Raw genomic sequence first — 20,204 nt, forward strand, 5'->3', positions numbered from 1 at the left:
ACACCGCACCGCGCTCGTACGGGCGCTAGGGATGCTGCCCTGACCGACAAAACTGTTGTGATAAATTGGAACGAGTGTAGGGCAGCCCGCGGGGTCTGGAGTTGTGAGGGGTGTCTGGGCGCCCCGCAGCCCAGGAGGTGAGGGTGAGGGGGTCGGCTCCCGGGGAAAGGTGACAAAGAGCTCCAAGGCGCAAGTGCCCTGCTCCGCGCCCCGCCAGCCGCTCCCAAGTGAGTGCGGAGAAGGGAGGTGGGGGGGCAGCGGCTGGCGCTGAGGGCAGGCGAGGGGCGTGAGCAGCCGTGCCCCTCGGGCATCCGCACCGCTCCCGGGCACAAGGAAGGGTCAGGGACTCATCCCTCAGGTTAAGGGAAAGGGGAAGAAGACGCAGGACTCCCCCAGCTAAGTTTGACCCGGCCAGGAAGCCAGGCTAGCCTGTCTGTAGCTTCATGCTGCTTTAGGACACCTGGGACACAGGAGAGGCAGGGTCTGCGTCGGGCGTGTCCCCTTCCAAAACCCCGGGTGGCATCACGGGGCGGCCAGAGCATCAGGCAGGTCCTGCCCCGGCCGTAGGTTCGGGTGCTCTGCACCTTCAGGACCTTGAAAGCAGCCCAGCAGAAGCTACGCAGAAAGCACGTGGTGGCAACAACATTACCGGGAGCCGCTTACCCCCAGGCCCACTCCCCGCAGGAGATTTCCCACGTGGGTGAGGCGGGAAGATTAGAAAGCATGGAAACTTCACAAAAAGAGAAAATTGGGGCTGATGGTGGCGATGCAGGTGCTGCTGGCTGCGTCTGTGCGGGCGATATCGAGCTCCCTTCCCGGGGCTTGGCAGGCTGAGAGCAGCAGGACACGGGCGGGGGAGATGGGGGGTGGTTTGGGCTCATCCCGCGGGTGGGGGAGCGCTGGACATCCCCCCGGGAAAGCAGGAGGGCAGCCTGGCACAAGGGCTGGGGGGGAGGGATGGCTTGGGCAGGCTGGCAACTTTCACCCGCCCGGAATTAATTAACGTTGTCTCGTTAGCGAGATGCGTTTGGCCTGGCCACGCGTATGCTGAGCCGGGCCAGCCTGGAGATAAACCGGCAGCAAATGGGGCGCGAAAGAGGGGAAGAAAGCGCCCTGACCTCGAGTAAGCGAGGTGGAGAGAGAGGGAGCAGGGTGGAAAGGACAGGGAGGCAGCGACCACCGGGTATGTCCGGTCCAGTCAGTGCCCAGCATCCCGACAGGGGCTGCGGGCACCCCCTTGGCAAAGCCGGGGGCTCTGCGGGCTTTCCCCCGTCCCGAGGACAGGTATCCCTCGAACTGAGCCGAGGATCTTAGGGAAGGTGGCTGGGCTGTTGCTCTCCAAGTGACCCAGGATGGCGTGCTGGGCATAGGAAAGAGTTTGCACGAGTTGGGCTTCTAATCTGCTCTCGGCCGACTTTCAGGCTCAGCTGTTTGATGCTATTAGTGAAACTTTTTTTTTCCCCTTATCTGAACTCCCTGTGCATGTGTGTCAACATGCAGCAGGTGGTTTATTATTTCCCTGTTATTATTTTATTACGAACTCTTTTTATAGCTGCAATCAAAATAATAGTCTGGAGTTTCGAGGAGGATTTAGCGTCTGTTTTGCACAATTCACTCGATCTTCTGAAAATACTTGGTTTTGGGGGGATGACACTTGGGGAGCTGGAGCGACTTGTGCTCCCGTCGGGAAGAAGCAAAGCTAAGTGCAAAGTTTGACTCGAAAAACAGTGGCCACCAAGGGCAGTTGACTGGGTTGAGGCGTGCTTGTGGGGCTTGCAGCTCTTTTGTCAGGTTTGGGGGAAGGCAGAGGTGGCAGCTCTTCTCCAGCAGCCAAGGTGCACTCCGCCAGGATGGCAGAGAGGTTTGGCGGAGCTGTGAAAAGCAGAGATGAGCTTGTCTTGCTTTAACCTACATTAGCTCCGGGTCCATATGGTAGATGCTGCCTGTGGATCCTCAGCACCAAAGCAAGGCCCTATTCTTGCACGCCGCCCTGCTTGTGCCAGATGGTGCCTGGACCAAGTGGCCATGCGTGGGGTGGCTCTGGTTAGCCTAATAAACGTCCAATACAAGTCAAAAATCAAAACACACACATACTAACATCTGCTAGAGCCTGCAGTACCCAGCTAGCCTTTCAATACTGAATTAAAGAGCCCCACAGCCCTTCTGTTCCCCTAGGTTAGACACTCATTACCATTTATCAAGCACTGATGTTATCTGGCCTCTCATTTTATTTAGTACCGAAGCTATTAGCATCAGATTTGATTTTGACAGTTGACGCTGCTGCTGGTAAAGCCGGGATCTGGCCGGGTGGATCGCTGCAAAATTCCGAGTTCATCAGCAGCGACACATTCCTCCTTCCCACTTGTTTACGAGGCCGAGACAAAAGAGCTCCTTGCCTGTGCCTCTCTGCCTCGCGGTTCCTCTCCACCACGGACACGGCTCCTGTCTGCACAAACACGTACCCCAGGGGACAGCCGGGCCACTCGGGACGGAGCCATGCCAAGGATGCCCGGCCTGGGGTGCAGTCCCCCGACATCGCCAGAGTTTCTGCCTTTCGGCTTTCACAGGCGCAGTGAGGACTGGGAGAAGTTTTAATCCTCTTCTGGTTGGCGACCCCGATTTCTAGCCTGCTCCTCTGCCCAAACCAATCCACGGGGGCGGTGCCCGTGGCTTTCCCCCACGCTTTCTCTGCGAAGCCGTGTCGTGTTCCCCACTCCCCCCACGGCCCTCCCGGTGACACTGCGGGCGTTCGGACCCTGACCACATCCCGGGCCAAAGCCGGGCTCCAGGGAGGGCAGCCGCCTGAAATGCATGAAGAGCGCGACGGCCTGGGAAGTTTGGCTAGAGTGTGCCCTCCCCATGCTGCCTCGCCTCCAAACGGTCCAGACCCCCGGCTTTCCTTATGTCCCCCAAAAGAACTCGGAGAGGGAAAGTAACGCTGCGAGAACAGACCCTTTGGGAGAGCAGAGGGGCGGAAGGGGACTAGCAGCGCTCTGCGCCCCGCGTTGCTCCCCAGGTGACCCACGCCGCGGAGGCCCGCAGCCTGGCGCGCCGGGCGCTGGCAGAAAGGTGGCAAGACCTCATTACCATACAGCTGAGGGTTTATCTCTCCCTCCCTCCTTCCCTCCCCCCTCCGGCCTCCCATCCATTTAACAAGCTGAAATAAAAAGCCACATGAAAGGCCTTCTCTGTGCTTGGCTTTAATGAGGGACACGCGACCCAACAATAAGCGCACGCTGCAATCAGGCCAAGGGCTTTATGGCACACGCCAGACCGCAACCCGGCCGCGGCCAGGCGGCCAGACACGGCCCGCGCCGCGCCCGCGCCCGCCCCGCTTGCCTGCAGGCGCCCGAGTTTTCCCCTTGCCCATGTTTCTGGGAGCCGGGGCAGCCTCGGGAAAACCCAGCTCCGTCCCTGCTGTCGACCCCGGCCACCTCGCAGGAGCGCTCGTTCGCCACCGAATTCGGGAGGGCGACCGAGCGCCCCCCGATCCCCGCCGTGCCCGCCTCCCCTGCCATCACCCACCCCCTCCTCGGTGGGCTCCGTTAGCCAGGCTCGGGAACGGGGCGCCCCCGAGCTGGGCGCTGCGCCCCGGGAGCCGTCCCGGGTGCCCGCCTGCCGGGCAAACACCCTTTTACTTTTGGTTTCTCCGCGGGGCCAGCCCCCGCCGGGCAGGGCAGCTCCTGCCCGCCGGCCGGCCGCGGCTGCAGGGCACCGCGCCGCCCCGTCCCGCCGCCCGGGGCACGGCCGGGGCGGGGGACTCGCGTGGAGCTGTGGGGTGGAGGGCAACGGGGAACAAACATACGAACAAACTAACTAACTAACAAGCGTATTTTTGAAACATTTCATCCTCTATTGTTCGGCCGCCGTGGAAAGCTGCCCTGTGGAGAGGCGTCTGATTTTCGAGGGAACTCTCTCTCCCAGTGTGAGCGCCGTAAATATCTCAACAGATGCTCGGCTCGTTCGTAATCAGCTCGGCTCCTCGGCGGGCAGCGCGGCAGCGGCGGCGGCGGCGGCGGCAGCAGGGTATTAATTCGGGATATGAGGGCTCTCCGCAACATTTGGTTCTTTTTTCCAGAAAGGAAAGATGGAAAAGGGGAGGGATCGGCCGTGAGTCTGACTGACAGTTTACATAATGAGCTTGTGAGGATGCGAGGCAACTATATAAACAGCTCGAAGCGAAGCAAGTTTTCCATTTACTGAGCGCTGTTAGCACCGGTTAAAGGAGGAGCGGTTCCACACTAAGCACTCCCCTCCGCGTCTCTCACCAAACCCACCCGGCTTTGGAGTTTATAAAGGCGACGACAGCGATCAGAGGTCGGAGGCTGCCTGCAGGATTAATTCCCAGAAGGGGACGGATCGACACCTGGATTTTACCTTCCGATTTCTGCTGGTGCTCGGGGAATATTTGGAACAGCAGGTTGCTCCAGGAGAATCGCCGTGACGCCTCTCTTTTCTCCCTCGACCGAGAAGCGCTTGCTTGGTCCGTTTGAGGAATACAGAAAGAAAACTAAACCCACTAAGAACTGGAAGCTCGAATAACACAAGGATGACAGCCTTGCGCATCTTTGGCTTGACGTTTCTGTTAACGATTTTGCAGCAGGTAATCGCACACACACGAAAAAAAAAAAGGGTTCGCGAAATGTAAAGTGGGTGATGGAAGCAAGTTTGCATGGCAAAGCCGGGTAAGGTCTGATTTGGCTATTTTGTGTGTCTCCCCTTTGTGCAGAGGGTGTCCGGCTCCGGCGTCTTCCAGCTGGAGCTACACGAATTCGTGAATAGCCACGGGTCTCTGGCCAGCGGGAAGCCCTGCTCCCCCCACTGCAGGACCTTCTTTCGCGTTTGTTTGAAGCATTTTCAGACAGTGGTTTCCCCAGGTTCCTGCACTTTCGGCAGCATCATCACCCCGGTTTTGGGAATAAACTCCTTCAGCATCAAGGATACAGAGAGATTTGACAGCCCCATTAAGCTGCCCTTTAACTTCACGTGGCCGGTGAGATTCTACTCTAAACCCGATGGCGATGGTGGGGCAGGAGGGTGGCAAGAGCAGGCTAACCTCGGCGGGCTGATAACCTGTAATGTAAACAAACTACTTTTGCCTTTAGACTTATTTCCAGAACTTCCTTTTAAAAAACGAGGAAAAAAAAAGTGCAATCCAGAACAGAAACACTTGGGATAACCACCGTTATTGAGAGAAATAAAGCAAGGGGCTGAGGGGCTTGGAGGTGGGGCTGTGTATCCGTGGTCTGTAGGAGGGAGGCAAGGAGGGAAGCGTGTAGCCGCGGGCAGAGAGCGCGGGCAGGGCCGGGCCGGGCGGTGTGCGGTGTGCGGGGCGCGGCGGGCGCGGCGGGCGCGGCGGGAGCGGGGCTGACGCTGCCTTCCTTCTCTCCCGCAGGGAACCTTCTCCCTCATCATCCAGGCCTGGCACGCGCCCGACAACTACCTGCCGGAAGGTGACTGCTGCGCGCCGCCGGCAGGGGGCGCCCGCGCGGCGGGAGCGCCCCCGGGCCCGTCCCGGGTCCCCCCCGGGTCCCCCCCGTGTCCCCCCCGTCCCGAGCGGCCCCCCCCGGCTCAGCTGTTTATACGATAACTCCAGGGCCGGCTTTATCCCACCATCAGGAGCCGGTCCCCCAACGATATCCATCAGGGGCCGCTTTGATTCTGCCCCGGCCTAATCTCCAACACAATTGCGTTTCCTCCGGTTTATTTTTGGCGTGGGAAAGCGAGGCGGGCTGCGGTGAGAAAGCCGGGAGCCTGCCAGCAAGCCCCGTCCGCCTTTTCCTGTATTTTACACCTTGCTCGAATTCCGCCCTTTGGAAAGGAATAATGGCTTTGGGATGTTTTTCTGAGAGGAAAGGAAAAGGATATTTCACAGCAGCCCTCCTTTCACAGGCCCTTCGGCTGAGTCCCTTTGGCCCGGGTTCGCACACCCTGGTGGCCACCTTTTTGTACCCTTGCATACGTCAATACCCCCACGCGTGTCTGTGTGCATGTATATATATATATGTATGCATGTCTGCACGTATGTATGTATGCATGTGTACATATGTGTGCGAGCGGGGTGTCCCGCTGCGCCGGCCCCGCGGGTGGGACGCGGCGCGCTCGGAGCCGCTGACCCGTGCCCGCTGTCCCGCAGGCTCCCGGCCGCCGCCGGAGGAGTGGCTCATCAGCCAGGTGTCCATCCAGCGCTCGCTGTCCGTGGGCGAGGACTGGTCGCAGGACGTGCATCAGGGCCCGCTGACCCAGCTGCGCTACTCGTACCGCGTGGTCTGCAGCGAGAACTACTACGGCGAGAGCTGCTCCCGCCTCTGCAAGCGCCGAGACGACCGCTTCGGGCACTACGTGTGCGCGGCGGACGGGAGCCTGGCCTGCCTGCCCGGCTGGGCCGGCGAGTACTGCACGGACCGTGAGTGCCGCGGGCGGCGGGGCGGGGGCAGCGCGGCGGGCCTCGGCCCGGCTCCACGGCTCACGGAGGCCTCCCGTGGCCCGGGACGTGTTTTCATGCCGACCTCTCCACTCCTCTGTGTCTGGAGAGGCAGAGTTGCGCGCTGAGGACTTTGCCCCCTTTGGCTGCAACCACCCAGCGCTGTGCTGCACCTCTGCGAGCTTTAGCAGCAAAGAGCGGCCGGCAGGAAAGGGACCTTTGGCTGGCAGCCCTGAACAGCAGTAGTGCTTGCAAGGTGAAAGGGTAGCAGCTTGCTCACACAAAGTCTGCCACCAACCATTCCTGCAGGCAGAGGACATGAGATAGGTGTTGCAGTGTAGTAAGGAGAACCTTTACTCTGAGCTCAGGGTACCAATGGGTTTTTTCAGCCTTTCACTAGCACAAGCCAAAGCCGTTTTCTCTTGCTGCTTTTCTACCAAGTGTTGCAAGAGTTCATGTTTGTTGCATAAACAAAAACTAAAGGACAACTTGTCAAGTGTTGGCTCTCCCTGTTCACTTCCTCCTGCTCCAGAACTCCCCGTACCAAGAAGTTTTAAAACAAAGCTTTGAAAGTGTAAAAACTATTTTTTAAAGTGTTATTAAAAGCTTTTTATGCTTTAAAAGTGTCTTCTGTAGTGCCATGTGTATTTACTTAAACATTTATGCTTTTTTATGTTCTCTTCACAGCCATCTGTCTGGCTGGATGTACCGAACAGAATGGATATTGCAACAAGCCTGGAGAGTGCATGTGAGTAGATGGCAATTGCAGTCCGAACATCAGTTAAAATGTCACCTTGTAACAGAAACTTAAACTCTTCTCCATGTCATTAATGTTTTAATTGGACTTTTCTTTTAGCTGCCGTCCTGGTTGGCAAGGCCGCTACTGCGATGAATGCATTCCCCATATAGGCTGCCGCCACGGGACTTGTAAAACACAATGGCAGTGCATATGTGATGAAGGATGGGGTGGCCTCTTCTGTGATCAAGGTTAGTTCTGAAGCTTGCACTTACAGCTCTAGGTTGAGTACTCCTTAGTATTGCACTAAGGAATCTGACCCGCTGCATCTGGAATTAAATTTCCCCAAGGTACATCTTCACAGGCATCAGTTTGTAGCACTGCAGCCTTACGTTCTTGTAGTAATTTTGTTTGAAAATAAGGAAACCTTCTTGGTAGCTGCAGTTTTTCTCTTGCAAAAGAAGTTTCTCTTGGAGAAAGACCTAACAATCTGGATGAGTGTTGAACAGACAAGTTTTCTGCCTGCTCAAGCCAAGTTTAACTTATTCCTTGTACAAGTATAACAATTTACTAAACAGTTTCCAGCAGCAGTAAACAGTATCATTTGGGCCTTCCTTATTTTGCATACAAGGAAGTTAACTCATGTGATAAGTCTGGAGCATGAGAGAAAAATCATGTAAGCAAGAATGAAAAGTACAGGTTCCATTTTAAGGTACACCAGACCACTTCCACCTATTCAACCCACTGAATCACTGAACCGTAGCCAGCTGAGCAGTCATGTCCTCAAGGCCATATATGCACTGCTGGCACTGAGATCATTAAGTGCTCAAAGCAGGCTAAGTGTTTCCAGGACAGTTATAGGATTAACATGGGGAAGGCTGAATTAAGCAGGAAAAGTAAAGTTGCAGATTTTTTTTCTGCTTATAGTTATCTATTAACCAGTTGCATTCAAATTACTCTATAGTATTTATAGAGATAATAAAGCTTTGCTTACTTACGCCCTATGAACTTATGCATAACCTCTGTCTCAAATTTAAAGGAAAAAAAATAAAACGGTCAAGCTTGGCAGAGCATTTGACAGTTTAATATACTAACATCCATAACAAGAGAGCAAATAAACAATAAAAGATTTCTAGTGTTTGTTTAAATCTCAAAGCCAAAACATCTTTTATTTTTTCTCTCTGCCTTTCCAGAATGTGCCTCAGAGCACACCTTCTCAAGATGGGGCTCACTCTTTTAGTGTAACATGCTGTACATGAAGTGTCCATAGTCCATAGTGGTGTGTGTTTTGGAGAACACACGCTTATGAAGTACATTTTCCAATTCAGTACCTAAATCCCATGTCAGCTAACAGTTTAATGTCCACAAAAAAGGGAGAATGTACCAGAACAGTTAGAAAGTTATATTTTTGCCAGCTCTCTCAAAATTCAGAGCTCAAGTGATAGGTGGTAGTCTGATTATGACTGATAATAACCTGGATAACAATCTCCAGTGTTCCCCTTGATAGCGAAATGAAACGCTTCATTGGAAATTCTGTCTTTTTTCTTGACTACAGCCTTTTTGTGTGCGTATCTTTTCCCAGCTGTCAAAGACGTGTTCTCTAACTCCTGGTGTCTTTGCAGATCTGAACTACTGCACCCACCACAGGCCATGCAAAAATGGAGCAACTTGCATGAACACGGGCCAGGGCAGCTACACATGTGCGTGCAAACCCGGCTTCACCGGCGTCGACTGCGAACACGAGATCAGCGAGTGCGACAGCAACCCCTGTAGGAATGGCGGTAGCTGCACGGTAGGGGCATTTTAAATGTAAAGCCTTTGTGTGAAGCAAGCCCCGGTGTACCTTTTCAGAAATGGTTCTGTAACAACATAATGGGAATTCGATAGGACACAGGTTCATTACTGACACTCACAACTATCATACTGAACCCTTTCCGAGAGGTGTCAGGGGAGGAAGTCTGTTACAGGAGGAGATGTATCATCTAGATTAGAACTGGTCAACTGATCCTTGGGTTTCTGTGGCAGCCATTATGAGAACTTGGCAAGATCCAGGGTTGATGAAGGAGCAGATCTGTTAAAAATAAGCTTGTCAAACCACCGTTCATACAGAAATGCTCTAATACTGAGTCCATATTTTAACAGCACATAAAAGAAAATTATACTTTCTGCTATGAGAAGATAGTGTCGAACAATATAGGGGGCAATCAGCTGCAACTTTCTGTAAAACAGAATTCCACACTTTTAGATTCTTCTAGTTTAGTGTTTCAGCCTGTTTTTGGACCCAGTTAATGATGGATTCTCATCAATGATGGATTGGTAAAGGCTGATTGATTATAGATATCAAATGTAATCTGATGCATGTTTAGATGAAAGCCAATGCAATTTTTAGATTAAAGCACAAGACCCCACCTCCCTTCTCCCAAGGCCTTGGACATACAGTACTTAGAAAGAAGAAACAGTTTGTTATGATTTAAGTGGTAGGACTTACCCAAGCCAAAGCAACTTAAACCCTCGTGAAATAAAAAAGGGCACTCACACTGGGGAAAAATGGCCTGATCACAGCTGTGAGGTCAACACATACCACTGTGCTCTGGGAAGACCTCTGGATCTCACTAGACAGCAGTGCTGTTGGCAATGTTTTTGTCCAACTGCCTGAGTGCTCCCTACAACTGCGTCTGCGCTGCGTGTGCAGCTGCACGATCACCCCTGTCCACTGAGTACGGCTGATCCACCCCCTGTCCCTCACTGTCCAGCCTGCAGTTGTTTACCCCCCTGATGTCGCTTTTGCCACATCAGGCCGTGGATGAGAAGGGACTGAGCAGCGCTTGCTGCTGACCAGAACTAAGCGTGCAGGGAGCTATCATTTGTTCCCATTAAATAACAGTGGCCTGACGTTGTGTTTTGCAGGATATGGAGAACGGTTATCACTGCCTGTGCCCCCCTGGCTACTATGGCACTCACTGTGAGCACAGCGCTCTGACGTGTGTAGATTCTCCGTGCTTCAATGGTGGCACGTGCTTGGAAAAGGAGCAAGGGGCCAGCTACACTTGCGTTTGCCCTTTCGGCTTCACAGGGTCAAACTGTGAAAAAAAAGTAGACAGGTGCACAAGCAACCCGTGTGCAAATGGTGAGTCTTTTTATCAAAAAATCTCATGGCCCTGACTCACTTGTGCTTTTCAGTGCAGAAGTGATAGAAATCCAATCTGACCTCTACTCTTCCTCTAGAACATTAGTCCCTCTCCCCCGCTGTATTCCACATCCACCCTAATTTTAGTCTCTTGCTGGGGCGGGACTTTCACTGGCATTTTCTACGTGACAAAACATTGCATGAGGTTTATCATATGATGGGGAAGATGACAAAATTAAATTAACTCTATTACATATTTAGAAGGGGCATAATTTTAAGGTGCAATGCTACAATTAGGTAAAGTAGAATGAACTTTTAGCATGTGCGGTTGTTTTGTAAAATAATGTCTCTCTGAGGTAGTATCACATGCTGACCGGGGAAAGGTTTAGATTCCTGAGTGAAGTGCACTACAAACTAATTTTTATTTTATTTTTTTCCCCTCAGATGGTAGTTGCTTCTACCTTGGGCAGATTCGTGTGTGCCGCTGTCGGGCTGGTTTCTCGGGTCAGAAATGTGAGATAAACATCAATGATTGTGCCAGAAACCCATGTTCCAATGGGGGAACTTGTCACGATCTAATCAACGATTACACCTGCACATGCATGCCAGGCTTCAGTGGCAGGAACTGTGACATCAAAACCAGAGATGAATGTGCTTCTGGGCCATGTGAGAATGGAGGCACATGCTACAGCGGACTTTATAGTGCCAACTTCGTTTGCTACTGTCCTTCTGGCTTCATGGGCAACCGCTGTGAATTGCCAGTTTATTCAGTGCCCGTTACACTTCCTCCTAAACCAGTCCCCTGGATTGCTATATCCATGGGGGTGGGGCTGGTGGCTTTGCTCATACTGTTCTGCATGATAGCAATGGTCATCAGGCAGATGAGGATGCACCCAGAGCAGGAGTTGGAGACAATGAACAACCTGTCTGACTTCCAGAAGGACAATCTCATTCCAGCTTCCCAGCTGAAAAACACCAATAAAAATAAAGACCTTGAAGTGGACTGTGGGCTGGAGAAATCTAACTACAAACCCAAGAACCATAAACTGGACTACAATCTGGTAAAAGACCTGACAAGTAGAGGGACGCCAGAAGATAAATATTACAAAAGTGAAAAATGTTTAGGAGAGAAGTCTCCCCTCCGACTACACAGGTGAGAATGCAGTTTTTATTATAGTCTTTCTTAAAGCCACTCATCTTCATATCAGTCTAGAAGCAGGTGAGCATATCAGGGAAAAAGACACCTCAAGCAGATAATATACAAAACAAACCAGATCAAAGCCAGGAATCTTCATACTGGAGTATGTGTGTCACAGCCAAGTGGTATCCTTAGCCAAGTCACCTAATTTGAGTGTTTGTGCAGGGTGCTGTTAGTACCAATACTGTGAAGGAACCCAGAGTGGCTAGGCCAGTGGTGAAAGTAAGAAGTCTCTTTCCTTCCTCAGTTGATCTCGGAGGAACAACAGTTAGGGCGTACAGTGATTAAAAATAAGTATTTCACTTTGTAAGAAGACAAGATGATCTGCTTACTGAGAAGAATGTTGGAGTGAAAACAAGTACTCTTTTTCAAAAGGAGGGAAGGGCGGGTATTCAGTCTTCTGGTTCATGTACTGAAGGTCTTGTCCGGGATGTGCGAGCGGTTGTTACACCGAGGGCTCTGAGGAACACACTGTTAGGTGGGACATGGCAGGAGCATAGGAAGACTCTCGCTGTTCCTGACTTCCACTTCTCTAGCATAATATCCCGACAGACACAGAACGCGTGAAACTTGATCCCATGCACTCATGCACTTCCCTTCCACACCTTCATGGCTATCTCATTCCACCACTCCATATTCATGGTAGATTTTGAGAGTCAGGCTTGTTAGTATACAGCTAATGTTCTTTATTCTCTGCCCTGCCTTAGTGAAAAGCCAGAATGCAGAATATCAGCGATATGCTCTCCGAGGGATTCAATGTACCAGTCCGTCTTTGTGATAACAGAAGAAAGGAATGAGTGCATCATAGCCACAGAGGTAAGTAAGTACAGAGGTGGACAGACATAAATTCACAAAGTAAAAGGGTGAATTATCCTTCAGTATTGTATCTGAGAAGGTTCCTTTATTTCCAGGGATCATGACTATTCCCAGCATTTTCCTCTCCTCTTCTGTGGCCCACACGGAACATACAGTGGAGAAAATAAAAAAAAATAGCTGCTCGGATTTTATTAAACCAGAGGTTTTGGGCATAGATAAGTCAGTGGAGGATGAAAACACAGAACATCAGCCCATAAAAATTCAGCACATTGTGGGATTGTTTCCTCTTAAATAGGTGGTCAGAAAAAATGGAAATAATAATCATTCTTAGGCCCATTGATGTAAAGCCATGTTTTTTCCTGTGACTACAATGGATAATCTTTGTTCTGTGGAAACAGGCAAAGCTATAGATTTCTAGCTGAAGATGGAAGGTAGTGGAATGTGTTAGTGGATAGGCATAACAGTCATTTAGGAAGTCTGTTTTAAGGTAATTTCAACCTCTTAGCATTTAAACTCCAGCTAAATATTCTCTAACAGAAGCTAATGCTGTTATTGATAAAAACAGCTTGATTTTTACGTTATATTGAAAAGTTGGATTCACAAAAAAAAGGAAAGGCCTAACACTGAACTTGAAAGACTTTAAAAAGCAGGTATTGAAGAACCAAGTAGCTCCTGAAGAGTTACCAGCCTCTTGGAAAAAGTCTCAGTGGAAGTTAAAGGCAATTTGATGTTAACCAATACCTGTCTTCTTCGGTGTAGCCATCATTAGGACTACTTTCACCCTGTAGGAAAGAGAAGCTTGCTGTGCCATTCAGCAGTGATCTGTGAAGTCAGATCTGCAGGATTCAGTCTCCCTTTGCAAGGTGGATATCAGATTTCCCCTTGAAAGCAAGCTGGAACACAAGTCAACCGACAATATTAAAAGTTTAAGACTGAGTGAAAGGATTCAAAGATACAAATGACAGTGAAACACTTCATTCCCACTAAGTGACCTAAATACTGTATCTTTGAAGATCTTGCTGACCAAAGCTAGGCTCCCAAATTTACATCAGGCATCTCCAGAAATGTCTCTGTTTTCAGAATGACAACCCCTACAATCTCTCTCCACATCATTCAGGCTTAATACTTGTAAACACAAGCTATTTAACTATACCATATACTTTTTACAGATCCCTAATGTTAAGCACCCAGGTTTGTAAGCATTCTCCCCCTCAGGCCAGGTGGAGAGGCCACTCATCACACAGATGACTATTTTTTTTTTTTTTTTGCTGGTGATTCACCTCTAGACCCAGCTGAAAACATTGAGCACTGAGAGTTAAATTGCAGTAATGTTTGGCTTAAATTGGTTTGGTTTGACATAGCTGAATTATAGTTTGTTAGTTCTGCACTACCCTGTATGCTGTGATTCCTTCTCATTGCTGGTGTTATTTTATATCCCGACAGGTATAAGACTGAAGATCGGCCCATTTGCACCTCAGATTTGGTGATGCCAGTAGATGGACGTTCCTGCTGCATTGTTTACAATTCAGAACTGGATTGGACTGTTTTTAATTACATGCAACTTGCTGCTCTCAGGCGGAGGATGGAACTGAGTGAACTGGACAGACTGTGAATTTACTGAAAGATGCAATACACCTTTTTGTTCTTACTGCCCTTGTTTGAAGTTTGATACCAGAAATCTTATTTGCTATTGAAAAGGGGAGGCAGAGGGAAGAGAGAGGTTAAAAATGTTGGTGTTCTAAAAGATGCTGAGGCCAGTTCCTCATGGACAGACCCCTGGCTTTCCAGAACTCTGGTTATGGGAAGTGCTGGTAGATAAGGAGGCACATAACTGTCACAGATGTTCCCATGGAAGGTGCGAAGCAAGACACATTGCTATGCAGATAATGGATACAGTATAAATGAGGTCTCAATTTTTTTTCTGGGTTTAGAAGTGCCTATAATGTGTCAAGAGAATCTAACAAGCCCAAACAGAAACTTGACTGCGCTTTTTGCAGCACTGGGCAGAGGTGGTTGATACTTCCTGCTATGCATCCATTTGCATCTCCTCACTCCTGCTGCATGTACTGGAGACTGTGTAAGGGGTGAGAGGAGGAGGAGGGAAGAAGAAAACCGAATTTACATGTCATCTCATTTGGTGATGCTTTGGAGAACTGATTGACTCAAGCCACGATGTGGAACATGATTTTTGTGGAAATTGTGATAAGGAATGTGTACTGCCTCGTCCCCATTGGTAGGGAGGAGGCGTGATACCAGCTCTATATGAAGCCTTACAAATGCGTTTAAAATCAATCAGCTCCTAGAACCTTTATGTGCTGAGCTGTCTCAGCTGTTTTCATGCCCTTTGCACTACCAGTGATTGTGAATAGACATTGCTTCTTTTCTTCTCCTTCCTCATTCTCTTCCCCCTGCCTTATTTTGACACAAATTTGGGGGTTTATGTCGTGTTTCTGAATTAGGTGCCACCTTTTACTGCAAATAGTCTCAAATTTGCAGCTGTTCCTTTCTGAAGAAGCAGCAGCAGTGTGACACAACCCACTTATCCCCCATTTCTCCATCTGGTTGCAAAACTCCAACTCTTGTTCTTCATCCCGGTTCTAAATCCCTGGTAGTGAAGCACCCACTGAGATGTCCTCTGCCAAGACAGGTGGAGATGAGAGTTAGAAGGCTTTAGGCTCATGCTGTTTCTTTCATACCCAGCCTCTGCTACATGGAAAAGATGCTGTGTCTGTCCCTGGAAACCAGAGGCGGGCAGGAGCTCCTTTCTTCTATACATATTTACAGCAATAATACCGGACACCCCAGTGGAAAGTGCCGTGACCCTCCCGAATGAGACCAGGGCATGGGGCAGAATGAGGAGGGAGAAACAAGATCTCTTAGAAGAAACCTGGACTGTGCTATCTCTCTGACAGCGATATTCCTGCCCTTGTAAAGCCTGTGGTTGGACTAGCCCATCTACTTCCTTGAACTGTGCAGACAAGACCCCTTCATATTGTCCACTACTGACCTTCTGCTCTGACCACGTAGGACCGTTTTGAAGATGACCTTCAGAAATCAATAATATGGGTTTTAGTTTGTCTGTTTGTAGTTTATTTTGAAGACTAGTATTTCAGTAATTTAAAAAAAATCAGAAGCACTGAACTTTCTACGTTTTATAACATTATTTTGTATATAATGTATATTTATAATCAAAACAGAAGTGTAAATATGTTTATTACTTCTCATGTAATGTTTTTAATGTGATGACAAAGTTTGAATTTTATTTTTTTTTTCAAGCAATGAAAATACTTTCCTGCTACTACAAAGTTTGTTGTGGTTTGTCCTTTTACAAATGTTATTCTGTGACAGCCAAGGTTAGAAGCCCCTCAGAAGTAACCTCGCCTGCCTGGTCCCCCCAGTCCTACATTTACATTTTGCACACCAACTGATGTCAGCTGCTTTTTATAAAAAAAGTTACAGTGTTAACACATGTCAGCAAAGTTGTACAGCTGAGTGGCATTCATCTGACATTTTGAAATGTTATACATATTTATATTGTGATAGATAATATTTAAATTACATATATACATACATACATATATATATATATATATTTATATATACAAATTCTCTTGCTATGGTGTGGGACTGAACTGTCAGGAAAGTTATTTTTATTAATGCTTCACTCTTCCTCTCCCCTGACAACTCATGACACAAAAGATGCAGATTTAATACCATTTCAAGGTGGCTTAACAAATGCATTGTCTTGGGTTCATTTACAGAACAAAACACTATTACTAGCTTTTTTAATCCTGTTTCTTTAAACACTTTTAATAAGGTCCAAATCTTGTCCACAGGTTACTCTGGCACAGCATCTACATCTACACATGTAAGATTGTATTATTGTTTGTTTGATTGCAAGGGGTAAGGTTTGTCTTTCACTTGTGGGATTAAGGGGAGTTTCAGGCTTTCTCCTCCTGAGTTCCCTGCACTACATCAGCAGCTGTGTCCTCCCGGGGCATCACAAAGTCATTATCCTCTACAGGCCTTTTGGAGGACATTTCCACAAAAAAAGTGTAAAAAGCACACTTGTGTAAACACTCCCAGCAGGTTTAGTAGCCTTTGAAGCACATACATTTACAGGCAATTAAGTCTCTCACTAAATCAGCTAGGTGCAATACAGCCAACATCTGAGTGCACAAAAGCAAAACTATGAGAACAGGAAACTACTGCTGCTCTATTTTAAAATCAGGGGGTTTTGTTGTTGTTGACAAAGTGCCAAAAAATCATCTGAATATTGGATGCCTTTTCTATCTTTCCCCAAAATAAAGTCTAAGCAAAATTTGCTCTTTTTTTTTCCCAAAAAATTAAAAATTAAAAACCCCAGTCATATTTTAAAAGCACCATAAAGATTCTTTTTGTCATTAACATACTGCAAAAAATGATTCATAAGAGTCCTTCTGAGTGTATTTTTAAGGTTACATAAATACTGTTTACTTTGGATGGTTTTGTTTCTCCCTCTTTACACCTTTTCACAGTGAAATTAACTTCCCAATCCCAGCCAAGTTCCCTAGCTACCATAAAAAATAAATTTAAGACAAAACTCAGAAATAAAAAGCCACCTCCCCCTCCCCAAACATTCACCCTGTAGAGCAAATTATGAAAAACAAGCCATTGACAAAAAGCTGAGCAGATGCTCCCTGCTTGCAGTCCTTCCTCGGCAATGTGAAATAAACCCAACAGATGCCTCTCTTAATTGAGCACATGGATTACATACACACATGCACTCTGTCCTGCTTAAAACAAAACACACACAAAAATCAAACAGGAAAATAGACAGAGAACTCTTCCCAATGCCTAGGCAAGCAGGAATGCTAAGACCAAAAAAGACTTGGCTCTTCCTGCTCAAAACATGACAGGAAACTGTACCCATAGACAGAAGGGAGTTGAAATGCATTAAAACCTGTGGACCTGATTATGTAGATCCCATGGGGCAAAGCAGGTACAACACATGCCTTTGTGTATCCACACAGGAGAGAGGAAAAAAAAAAAAGCATCATCCTACAAGGAAATCTGTGAATATTTACTAGAGGCAGCACTGCACGGTGCAGCTACCGGAATAGATCACAGATCCTACACAGGAAAAACAGGAGCGGTGTCTGCTTCCACACAGGGGGAGATGGAAAGCATATGTGAGCCTGTGCACGTGTGCACATCCCCAAGTCCTTGCCAAAGAAACTACAGGCAAGTTAGCTGAACACATAATAAGACCTGGATTTAACCTACATCTTTGGCCAAAGATTCCTCACCGAGGGCCACTGTGCTCTGCTCAGCAGCCTGGCTCCCCCCACGTGAGAACATCTCTGTGCCACAGCATGTGAATTCACTAGGAGGAGCTGAGATACTTCTGGCTGTAAAGATTCCTCAAACTTAGTTTCATAGATTGCTCTTGAGGACCACAGACCATGACAGCACCAGAATATCATGATAGGCAGTGCCTTTTCTCTTAACAAGCACTTTAAAAGCTTACAGACTTCTCAGACCAAACTGTACAGTTTATTGCTTTCAGAATAATTTGGATTAACTGTGGTAAGATTACGGATCTTACTCAAGGACTGCAGCTAAATTTGATATTCAGTTTGAAAAGACTTTGCAAATTCACTTGAAAGCCATGTGACAAAACAACAATTTTAAGAATGGACTCTGCTTCTGAGAAATTCTTTCATATTTCCTTGTATTAGCACCTGTTAAGAACTATTCCACAGCCACGGAGAGCCTTTCAGTCTAAGTGATTTTGGAGCTGGAATGAGTGGATGGGTACTGCCTCGGGCAGTGCCTCGCCTGAGTTGTTTCATGTTCGGCTGCAGCCCTACATCACTTTCCTCTGTGACGACTCGGCTGATGAAGGGAGACAGATGCTGGGATATACCCGTAGCTATAGCACCCACTGGTGCTGAGACAACATGCAGCAGGACACAGCACAGGGCACAGAGTTTGCTTAAGTGTAGGTGAGAGGTGCTTGTAGAAATTAGGGTTGATACAGGACATGCACAAGACTTGACCAGCAACAGCTTTCAGCCTTGAAAGAGCTGCTGAGGAAGAGGAAATTGGTTATTGTGCAATTGCAGCCATCTAGTCCAACAGATGAAACTATCTCTGTAAAAACACATATCAGGTATTTTCATTGCTCCTCAGCCTCTTCTTTCATTAATTTATGCTAAAATGAGAAAGGCACCGTAGGTCACTAACAAACCTTCACTGCAGCAGCTTAAGCAACAGTTAAGTATCTGTGTTTGCCTGTCATTCCCTTATCTCCCATACCTGACCCATAAATACACATTGGTTTTACACAGCAAATATGACACTCCCAGCACATTTTGCTCTCAATCCAAACTCCACTTGCAGAGAATTGACATCACTCAGTGGCCCTCTGCCATGCTTCACTGTTTTCACAACTTCAGTTTTACGTCCTCTCCATCAAGATTTTCTGTCCTCCTTGTGCCTCTCCATCCCTAAGCCCTGCTCTCTCTTACTAAGTTTTGCCAGCTCAGCTCCCAGAGCTGGCAGGTTGGCCAGTAACACTCAAAGCAGTGAGATTTCTCCTTGATCACTTTTGCATCTGCTCTAAACCATCCTATTCTGCTCTCAGACCTGCTCTGAAGGGGCAACGGTATGACCCAGCACATAAAGCTACCCTTTCTCTTTCTCCTGCCTCTGCTGGGCATTACCATTGCCATCCTACCTCTTCTTCCCCTGTACAGTTCTGGGGCATATTTCTTCAGCACATTGGTCTATCATGCTGCAGGAGTAGGATGAAACTCTGGTCCATCAGGTAATTGATTGTGTACACAGCACAGATTTCAGATGCCAAAGCAACTGTTCACTCACAGCATTTGATTCCAAGGACCTTTGTACGTGGAATGCACCTTTGTTTCCTCCCCTTTAAATCTTGATGACAGACCATCACCTTCCCAGAGGTGCTCCATTCTCAGATACATCAGCTGTCCCCTCCAAAGCACTTTTCAGCCCTCGGGAGATGCAAAGGGAAAGAGACAGAACATTGATCTGCTTACAAAGCTCACCCGGCAGTCACTGTCACCCAGAGGTGTTCACGGCCTTCCAGCAGCACTCCACACGTGTCCCTGAGGAACTCGGTGGTGACAGGTTCTGTGCAGCTCCCCACACTGCAGGAGTGCTCCCCTGGAGAGGAAGAGTAGGTCAAGTTTAAACGTGCAGGGCATGGAATGGACTGGAAAATAACTCCTGCTGCCCAAGATGCCATCTCACCGTCCTCCCCTCTGCCTGGGTCACTTCTGGCTGACATGTCATGTGAGAGGGGACACCTACAGCTAAGGCACCTAGAGGGGTCTACAGCTGGAGTAACACAGCCCTGGGTGTTGTGTGACCTGTGAACACACATGATCCCATCATTGCTTCATCTCTTCCACAGACTGTGGAATAGTGATGGACTTGCCTCTCACAGAGACAGCAGAATAGTACAAAACCACCATGGAAGGGCTTAATCCCTCTGCATTTCCTCTGCAAGCATTCTGTCTGCCCTCTTGCCAACCAAGCCAGAGACAGTGCTCAGACTCCATTTATCCCTGCAGCCAACCCACCCTGACTGCCGCTCAGCATGAACATCAGGTCATCCCCAGGGAGAGTCCCAAGGTTCAAAAGCAGCACCTTGCTCACAGTCATGTTTTGCAAACACACATTTAATGGAGGAAAACATGCAGTTTGAGGAGAGAATGTTTGGTGATGACATCTTTTAGCTGTACTTTATAGCTTATTTGTTGAATTGTTGCTGGCTTCACAGTGGATTTGGTGATTATATTTTTATCTAACTGCCTAGAAGGTCAGAGAGGCACCACATTTGTTTTTATAAATGAAATTGAAATAAGTTGTATTTAACATCCAAACA

The 20,204-nt window shown here is 48.4% G+C and overlaps 1 protein-coding gene across 1 annotated transcript; it reads left to right on the plus strand.

Moving 5' to 3' along the window:
• Positions 1 to 4,207: 4,207 nt before the first annotated feature.
• DLL4 (delta like canonical Notch ligand 4) lies at positions 4,208 to 15,600 on the plus strand. The gene is made up of 11 exons (XM_063398521.1): positions 4,208 to 4,603; positions 4,730 to 4,993; positions 5,396 to 5,453; positions 6,137 to 6,406; positions 7,112 to 7,172; positions 7,281 to 7,411; positions 8,783 to 8,952; positions 10,068 to 10,287; positions 10,732 to 11,440; positions 12,193 to 12,301; positions 13,745 to 15,600. Exons 1-11 carry the CDS (start codon positions 4,550 to 4,552, stop codon positions 13,748 to 13,750), a joined length of 2,052 nt encoding a protein of 683 aa, XP_063254591.1. The 5' UTR covers positions 4,208 to 4,549; the 3' UTR covers positions 13,751 to 15,600.
• Positions 15,601 to 20,204: the final 4,604 nt, after the last annotated feature.

The sequence above is a fragment of the Prinia subflava genome, chromosome 5 (assembly GCF_021018805.1).
Source record: "Prinia subflava isolate CZ2003 ecotype Zambia chromosome 5, Cam_Psub_1.2, whole genome shotgun sequence".
In the NCBI taxonomy this organism is placed as follows: Eukaryota; Metazoa; Chordata; class Aves; order Passeriformes; family Cisticolidae; genus Prinia; species Prinia subflava.

What these genes read in the sequence shown, in the direction of transcription:
- DLL4 (XM_063398521.1), top strand. Translation starts at nt 4,550, where the DNA reads ATGACAGCCTTGCGCATCTTTGGCTTGACGTTTCTGTTAACGATTTTG. An exon ending in GGAATGGCGGTAGCTGCACG is followed by an intron (nt 8,953 to 10,067) that starts GTAGGGGCATTT and finishes TGTGTTTTGCAG; the next exon opens with GATATGGAGAACGGTTATCA. An exon ending in TCTCCCCTCCGACTACACAG is followed by an intron (nt 11,441 to 12,192) that starts GTGAGAATGCAG and finishes GCCCTGCCTTAG; the next exon opens with TGAAAAGCCAGAATGCAGAA.